At 50.2% G+C, this 8,953-nt stretch overlaps 2 protein-coding genes across 2 annotated transcripts; both read right to left on the bottom strand.

Annotated features, from left to right (window-relative positions):
• Positions 1-939: 939 nt before the first annotated feature.
• LOC109736897 (uncharacterized methyltransferase At2g41040, chloroplastic-like) lies at positions 940-4,119 on the bottom strand. The gene is made up of 7 exons (XM_020296111.4): positions 3,882-4,119; positions 3,105-3,208; positions 2,789-3,011; positions 2,368-2,561; positions 1,869-1,980; positions 1,385-1,501; positions 940-1,290 (listed from the first exon to the last, which is right to left on the bottom strand). Exons 1-7 carry the CDS (start codon positions 4,032-4,034, stop codon positions 1,153-1,155), a joined length of 1,041 nt encoding a protein of 346 aa, XP_020151700.1. The 5' UTR covers positions 4,035-4,119; the 3' UTR covers positions 940-1,152.
• A 3,302-nt stretch (positions 4,120-7,421) lies between these two features.
• On the bottom strand, positions 7,422-7,953 carry LOC109736898 (uncharacterized). The gene has a single exon (XM_045232075.2). The coding sequence runs from the start codon at positions 7,901-7,903 to the stop codon at positions 7,553-7,555; it is 351 nt and encodes a 116-aa protein (XP_045088010.1). The 5' UTR covers positions 7,904-7,953; the 3' UTR covers positions 7,422-7,552.
• Positions 7,954-8,953: the final 1,000 nt, after the last annotated feature.

The following is an 8,953-nucleotide window of genomic DNA, read 5'->3' as shown; positions in this document are numbered from 1 at the left end:
TGTAGCAATGGCCCAGCAACAATAGTTCTGTTGTTTTTCAAGAACTGCGAGGCATAGGCTGTCATATTAAGTGTGTCGAGAATAGAGAGTAGATTGAACCATCTGGATGGAGCAGTTTCTATCTCCTGCCTAACTGCCCTGTGAATGGGAACATCGCTCGCTCCTCCGACCTGTTGGCTTGCCGGTTTTGCTACAGTGCTGTAATTAGCTTGACCTTTCATTTAACACCATGGCACAGTGTGCTGTAATTTTACACACACTGCTTCAAGCAGTCTCACTCACTCCGCTCGAGGAATAATGCAGTTGATAGCTCGAATCGAGCACCTGTGACACGCCTCGACCTGAAGAACCTTGGTGCCGCTGCCAAGCAGCAGGTTTCTTCACCACTCTGATTGTACCTTGAGCGACCGTGAGGTGCCGGAATGGCTGCTTGTACCTTGCGGCCAGCCAGCAGGCTGAGTAGTAGCTAGGATAGTTTCTTTCTTGCTGCTGTATGGTGTGGTTTGTTGTGGATCATATCCTGTCACTCACTCAGCCGGTCTGATTGTTTGCACCGATACTCTCTTGGGTTTCATCCATTCTGTAAAAATTGGAGCCAGGATACCTCCCTCTTGATCTTCTCTAGAATGGAATTCAGTTTGTACCCTTGAAGATTTTAATAGACGTTCAGGTCTTATCGAGCTTAATTAGAAATGGATACCATAAAAGGTTTATAGTTCAGCAGCTACTTTAAAATTTTATTTATGGTGCAGAAACAACACAATTGTTCAGGTGTAAAACTTTTGCTCAATGCCTGAACCTGAAGAAATGCAACTATTGTTCACCAGAGTGGGGGTGGAGTACTTGAACAGGCATGCATGAATTTCACCAGAATTAACGTCTCGTCAGAGCATTGTACATAACCCACTGGAGTGAAATACTGGCATATCACATATTAAGTGATAGTACGACGCGACTGATTTTTTCATGAACTTCCATGACTGGATTCCCTAGAGTCAGAGACCGTGCATTTTGGTTACGGCCTAATGTGTGTTTAAGTTACATTTTCACCACCTGATTTAACCATAACGGCTATATATATACCCATAAAAAAGCACAACTATATATACACAGTGGCTGGCTATACAAAGAAAGTCTGGATGTGATACTCAGCTATGGCTTTTGCCCGGAGAACATGATGAATGACCTCTGAACCTTGCTGCTGTAGTTGACCAGACCACAGGATCTGCACAGGTCTTCCAGCTCCCCTTCGGTGAAGAAGTTGTAGCTGCTGTTCACTGGCCCAACAATCTGCAGCACATAGCAGAGAAGGTGCATCAGGCTTGGTAACCTCTGCCACGCAGAAAATAAGTAGCAATGCTAGACTATCGGCGACTTATTTTACCTGTCTCAGTGGCCTTAGTGCGTCGATAGAGAACGGGCCGCTGTTCGTGGGGGTGGATAAGAAGGTTGTCGCTACAAATACCCCGCCGGGCTTCAGCACACGGCTGATTTCAGCTATCTGGTTTTCAAACAGCAGCAGGAGGAGATGTCATGGTGATGAATAAGTTCATATGACAAAAAGATAAGAGGTACAGAGGTCATCGCACAACGTCTTGTTCCAGTGCAAAGCTATCCAAAGCATACTAACTAAGCACTAAACTATTGTGGTTGACTTTAAAAATTCATTGAGCGGTCAATAATTCACAGAAATACGGAACGGTATTTCTCATATAATGCCAAAACTGGTTTAAACTGTATGGATCGGCTAATTGTTCAGTGGACTGGACGAATAAAATCGCAATTTTGAAGACACCAGTTTTACTATATGAAGTTATGAACCATGTACAATATTGAATCAAAAAGTGCAAATGAGACAGGTACTATACCGCATTTGAAGGGGATGGCCAACAGTGGATAGCGGCTCCAGCATGGATGGCATCAATTGAACATGAAGCAAATGGGAGCCTCGAAATATCAGCCCTTACAAGTGCAAGGTTCCTGCAGAACCAATAGAAGAGAACAGTAAGTATTTGCTCGAAGCATCAGGGAATACAGCTGATGAATGTTCATGATTACTGTACTGTACTTCAAACAAAAAGGTACTCCCTCCATTCCAAATTACTCGTCGCAGAAATGGATGTATCTAGAACTAAAATACATCTAGATACATCCATACCTGCGACAAGTAATTCGGAACGGAGGGAGTATGTTTTGAACAGAGATCATAAGGTTTCTTGGTAGTGAAATAAAACAAACCACTAGCTTCCACAAACAATTTAGTGATGCCCAAGTTGTCTAAATGAAAGTTTGTTAGAGTTGGATGTTGCAAGACATATTTTTAACTCCTACAGGGAAAGCTAAAAGTAAACACAAAGGAAAGCTCACGTGTTCATAGGGGTTTCTTCTTGTTTGATGTAGTCATAGCATTGGCGGAGCATATTCTCAGAAAAGTCCAAAGCAATCACAGATGAGTATGCCCCAGAGCTTGCAAACTTCCTTGAAAACAAGCCACTGCCGCCGCTGACATCAACGAGTATACCACCAGCGACTGGTTGGATATAGTCTTGCGCCATTTGGAACTGATGAAGCCAACGGTACATCAGAATTATATGCATAAAAACATGAATATTATCTTGACAAGAAAGAGTGGTGATCATTTTTTGTTGCAACACCAAAACATGAAGCACCAAATCTTACCTGCGACAAATGTATGGATTTACAGGCCATGTATGTAAGAAGTAGAATTTAATGAGCAGTAGCAGCTTAAGGCTATGGAATGGAAGAGTGAGGCAGCCCAGAAACGTACCTCTTCATCGCGGCCAGGAAAGCCACTGCGATTGAAGTTTTGACGCCACCCCCTCTCGTAAAGAAAGGGGACGAGTGGGCTCCTGAACAGCTCGGTTCTAGCAGGTTTCAGTTCACTGTATTCTTTCATTCCTGAGGTGACAGTGAGATCCAAGAAGACATCTTTGCTGGTGAATGACCTGTTGCATTTTAAACACTTGAATCCGGACCTATATATCGCCGGCCTGGGACATGTGTAGAAGCCAAACAACATAAATCCTAATCCAGCCAACAGATATGCATGCGAGATGAAGATAATTCATGGGCTTTAAACGTACAGGTTCATGCCTGGCGGCCCTTTCCTTATCAGCGGTTCATAGCAAACAGGGCACGCAAAGACCTCAGTTTTTGAAGCATCATGCTCGGTTTTGATCTCCTGGAACTGTTTGCGTAGTGATCGTCAGTTTCACATGGTATGATTAAAGTCCTACCTTGGCATAACATCAAATACCTTGTATGTAAAACATTCACCTTGGCTTGCCCTTAACGCGACTGTAAGCTATGCTACTGTATTAAACAGGCTGCTTATTTCTGAACCATACATGACCGCTGTTAGCAAGATTATCTCTCTAGTACTATTAAAGAGTGCTCCCTCTGTAAAGAAATATAAGAGTGTTTAGGTCACTACTTTAGTGATCTAAACACTCTTATATTTCTTTACGGAGAGAGTACAAGCTAGATTGCAGAGACGAAGCATCCTATACATGTAAGGCAACAGAAATCCAGATATCAGCAGGTATATGACCATTTAGCTCAGTCGCTAATCTACCACGCGAGGTTTAGTCTTTCCTGTCGTTGCCAAATACCAGCAGTGCACGCCATGACAACACATGTCACCTCCCCAAACTGAAAAACTCTGCTAAACTTACGCCTAGCTCAAGTCGATTGATTACTCTACTAAATACAAAGCTTGGTTCCTGCCAAAGCCCCGCCTAGGCATAACACCAAACATTTGGTGTGCGACAATCGTTCCCCTCTTTTTCTAGCACGCACAGAACGCGTTCCCTTGCCTTCCCTGAGATGAGAATCAGCTAGTGGCGTAGGTAGGTACGTACCGGGTCGAGGGCGATGGCCGCCGCGGCGACGGCCACCCGGCGAGCCGGCAGCGGCAGGGCTGGGCTGCAGCCAAGGCGGCAGGGGACGCGCGGGGGATGGAGCGACGGGGAGGAGGAGCAGGAAGCCGCCGCGGCTCTCACTGCGAGCTCCATGGGAAGGGAAGAAATGCTCTTTGGCAAGCTCGGGCAGAGGAGAGGGTGTGGTGGTGGTGGGCCCAGGCGTGGCGCCAGCCCCGTCCGTTCGCGCCTTGCCCGTTGGGTCCGGATTTTCTTTTTTAGATGGGCAGCACTCGGCCTCGGTCGACCGGCTAGATTCCAGATCGGTCACCTCCCGAGCCCTTGGATTCGGCCAATTTTTTTTTCGACAAAGGGTGAATTTTATTGACTCAAAATAAAGCATCAAGAGGATACAAACACAATGAGCACACCCGGCCTCTGCATAGCTAGGATGCACACAGCCAACACTAACGCACGCATACAAAAACACACCACAAAATAGCAAAGTTATATAAGACCAAAGCTATATGCAGGCGAGAAGAAAAAAAAATAGAGCGATCAGATCCACAATCGGCAAACTACATCAATGATCATATCTGCACCAACCATTTTATGACACCACACGAATGACGAGGTTCTTCAATAGCAACGCCTTCAAGAAGGGAGCGGCGCTCAGCCGTCACCGGATCCAACCACTCAAGTTCAGTATCTAGGTTTTCACCTTGAAAAATCAGTCCGAGCATATCCGAGCAATGCCTTCAACAAGGACACGATGTAAAACCATCGCCATTGCCAGGCATAACCAACTTGGGTCACCTAGTCTTTCGCCCCGGAGCTCGTAACCGGGTGCTCAAGAAGCACCACCATCAAATCAGACATGTGTCGCCGCCACCATTTTTTCACGATTCCAGCAGCTACTGCGATGTGTGACCGCCGCTGTTGCACCACCATCCCTCTGCATCAAGTCATCGTCCATAGTTTGCATCTTATCATTGAAGTCAACCACCAAATCTGGATTGAGAAACCCTCACAAAGAACTTTCGGTGGCCACCACAATCCACAACGAGGCCGCTACCGGGATGAGACTACCCAGCCGCCGCCGGAGTATCGCAGGCGGCACGGCGTTGAATCAACGTAGCAGCCACACCGACGACGGCCGCCGCATCCCATCCAAGGTGCCCCACCTCCCTGACAGGCTAGCCGGCATCACAAATCGCCATTGGAGCGAGCAGCCGGAGCTAGGATTGACCACCGTGGGATGTGGGGTTTGAATCTGGCACACCACCCGATACATGGGTGTGCGTCCAGATCCAGCCGACTCCATCGCAACAGGAGCAACGACGGCCGCCGTTGTGCCCCCTCTGACCACGTCAGATCTGGATGCGAACAGCGCAGAAAGTCACGTCCATCCGCTGCCGCGGTGATGAGAACTCACATGCATGGAAAGCTAGCCATCAATCAAGCACACATGCAGCTTGATTGATTTGCTGCCTACCAACACTCACATGAGCACGTTGAGGATCGATTCAAACTCGGTGTGTCCTCGAGATCAATCTCATTATGACGTTCAGATCCCATGAAGAACAGCCAAAAGTAGGGATCCCGCCGCCGTCAGCCGCACTAGCTTCGCCGGCGGCGCCCTCCGGCGACGGCGGGAGGAGAGGGGTTAGGCGGGGGGAACGGCGACGCCGCCCGTGTCGCCCAGGAAGAGCGACGCGGGCCAATTAGAGTCGCTAGATTAGTCAACCCCTTCACACGCATGACTCATCCTGGGAAAAGAAAAAGGGGGGTAACCGGGCCCACATCACAACCAACCGTTGGTCTCTTTTTTTTGATTTTTTTTGCGGGGGTAAAAAGGAGTGTATTACTCAGGAGCCTGAAACTTCGTCCCATACACATACTAGGGATGTTAAGCGGGCCCGAGCGGAGCCAGACCACAGTTCGGTCCTCCGATCGCCCAAAGTTAGCTAGAACATGACTAATATTATTTTGCTCTCTAGAAATGTGAGTAACTCTACACTCCCGCTCACCCATCAATCTCTTCACCTCTGAAATGACCATGGCATATTGTGATCGATCCTTGCTCCTAGCATCGATCCTTGCTCCTTGCTTCTTTGACCCCAGCAACGCCGGCTGCCCCGGGAGGCCGGGACACAGCACGCAGCTCACGGCATCGCCATTTGAAGCATTTGCTACGGTCGGTCCAGCATCCTTGACTCCCCTAGCTGCCATTGTAAAATAGGTTGCAGAACAACGAGGATGGTCTAATAGCACGCTATGCAAGAGAGCCAACGATATGGCACCCCACCTTTTCTACAAATGTCACTTCACTTTACAAGTGTGGAGGGTGCCAAAGGAATGGGTCGGTTTAGCGACCTTACCGATGGATCAATGTGCAAATGAGCGTTGTGTCAAGTAGTGGACCAACATGTCGAGGCTCAACACAGCTCACCGTATGACCCTCACCATGTTTATCTCCCGGGTCATCTTGAGTGTGAGGAACGGTAGAGACTTTTGAAAGAAATCGACGTCCTCCATTTCACATTGTAAAGCTCATACATAAAGGATGAGGCCAAGCTTTGGGTCGCCACAGGAGCTAGGCACATGAGCGCTATCATGCCGCAAGAGTAATTGGTTGATAATTTTTTTTGTTGATGAGCTAGATATTGAGCCGCTCGTATGTACTCTAAACTCCTTTGAATGAGACAAACCTCTTGCCTCTATCTAAAAAATATTAACCTTCTTTATCGACTCATTCCGACTGCACTCATGGTCGTCGTCAACAATTACGTTGCTTCAGTGTTTTTTTCTTTTTCTTTCTATATTTATGTATATAAGGGCAGTGGTTTGCTTCAGACGTTCAGAGTTATGGGAGTAGTACAACTCATCACCATTTTAGGGGTTTGCGTCCCACAGAACTACCGCTTTAAAAAAAGTGACCGAAAACTATCAAAATTTTCTAATTTCGTGACTAAAAACTATCACTTTCAGATAATGTCCAGTTTAACCAATTTAAACGTGTTTATGACAGCGGGGCCCATCTGTCAGCGTCAACCTCCTCCTTCTTCCTCCTCTCTCTGTGGCATTTTCCCAAACACCTCGTGCGCACCTGCGCGCCACCTCCGCCGCCATCCGCCGGGCTCGACAGGGAGGGCCCGGCGTCGCGCCCCGCCTCGGCCTGCTGCTGCGCTTGCCTCGCACGCTTGAGCTGGCGCCGCGCGCCCCGCCAACCTCTCGCAGCTCCCTCGCTCACCCGCACCCTGCCGTTGGCTGCCGCGCTCCCCTGCTCTCCTTGCTGATGCGTGCTGCTGCTGCTGCATCGCAGCCCGCCGCCGCGCCACCCGCGCGTGCCCCGCCGGCGACTGGCCGCACCTGCCGAGCCGCGCCACCGCCGCCCGCCTGCGCCGCAGCCGTCCCGCGCCGCTCCGCCCGCGATGCCTGCTGCTGCCGCTCCGGGCTGCTGCTGCTAGCCGCCGTCGCCCCGGGCCTCCAGCGCCCCGCCGAGCGTAACAGATGGGCCCCGCCTGTCATAAACACGTTTAAATCGTATAAACTGGACATTATCTGAAAGTGGTAGTTTTTAGTCACGAAATTACAAAATTTTGGTAGTTTTCGGTCATTTTTTTAAAGTGGTAGTTCTGTGAAACGCAAACCCTTAAAGTGGTAGTTTTTTGTCAATCACTCGTAGCGAGACGTCTGGCGGCCGGTGTCAGCGAGGGCGGCAGGCGCGAGTTGAAGTTCCGGTACCGGAAGGCGGCGTCCTCCGCGTCCCGGTTGCCGTCGTCGCTGCCGCTGCCGCTGCCGCCCTCATCGAAGTTGAGCGCGTAGCTGAGCGGGTCGTACAAGTCCCCCGTGGCGGCCTTGCGTCGCCTCCACCTGACCCTGCCAACGCTGCTGTGCGGCCTCTCCGCGCCGGCGCCGCTGCCCGGCGACGACGGCGAGCCGAAGCAGCCGCAGAAGGTGGTCCGCAGCTTGTGGCGTAGCGAGAGCGGCGAGTAGGGCGACGAGGACTCCACCGCGTCCATGGAGATGATGCGGTTGGTCGAGTTCAGAGGTGTGTGACAGACTGACAGTGTGCTCTGCTGCTGGTGCTGGGCTGGGTGTGGGTGGAGACTGGAGAAGGCAGGACGGGGTAGGCGGGGCTAAATAATATATAGGGAGGGCGGGAAAAGACGGATAAGAAGGGCCGGCGAACGTCGACGGCGTGAAGGGCGTATAAGAGACGCGCAGGCGACGGCGGGGAAGCAAAGCAGCCTGCGGGTATCGCCGTAGCGCACGCGTGCAGTTAGACAGATAGAGGCGACCCGCGTTCAGTACAATTTTTGTTGTCACGTTTGTTCAGTTCGTTTTGGTACTGTCTACTGTCCTTTCTTTTGTTATTAAACACCATCGGCCATCGTCAAACATGTGATGCTCACGCGGATGTACGCTATGGCTCCACTACGGACAGGACCACGTTCTCGTCAGACAGAACTGGATAGGAAGCACACGGCCGAAAGAAGGGAGAAAACGGACTCCTGTTTTTCTATGGGATGGGAAAAATGCACAAGGAACCGACGGATGTGAACGCCGGCCGAATCGGATGCTACGACGGTGCACCCCGGCCAAGGCGAAAGGTCCCGTGTCGTACGGCCCGCCCTGACGGACGGACGGCCAAGATCGGTGGAGGCGACGCCTGGATCCATGGCAGGCTCCTTTCCGTCCCGTGGTGGCGACGGCGACGGCGACTCTTGTTCAACAAGTGAGCGCTGCTTGGTCAAAACGTGCAGCTCGACAGCTTGGCGCAAAACTGCTTGTTGCTCCATGCCTGTGGTGGGGTGGTGGAGCCACGGCAGTAGTGATTAAGTTAGTGCTACTATGCCCAGTTGCCCGTGATCTATATCTATCTATCTATCTATCGACTGGGATAAGGATCACTAGTGTTGCAGAGGCGCGGGTCTGCAAACTCGCGTAATTTTGTTGCAGCCGCAACAGAGTTTGTGTTTCATAACGAAAATAAAGGAAAATAACGGTTTGCTAGTTTGCAACAAGGCCTTTGGACTGAGCACAACGCTTGACCTGTTAGCAGAATCCAT

The sequence above is a fragment of the Aegilops tauschii genome, chromosome 7 (genome assembly GCF_002575655.3).
Source record: "Aegilops tauschii subsp. strangulata cultivar AL8/78 chromosome 7, Aet v6.0, whole genome shotgun sequence".
Taxonomy (NCBI): domain Eukaryota; kingdom Viridiplantae; phylum Streptophyta; class Magnoliopsida; order Poales; family Poaceae; genus Aegilops; species Aegilops tauschii.
The sequence above is the reverse complement of the archived record's forward strand: the minus strand, read 5'-3'. Positions and strand labels throughout refer to the sequence as shown.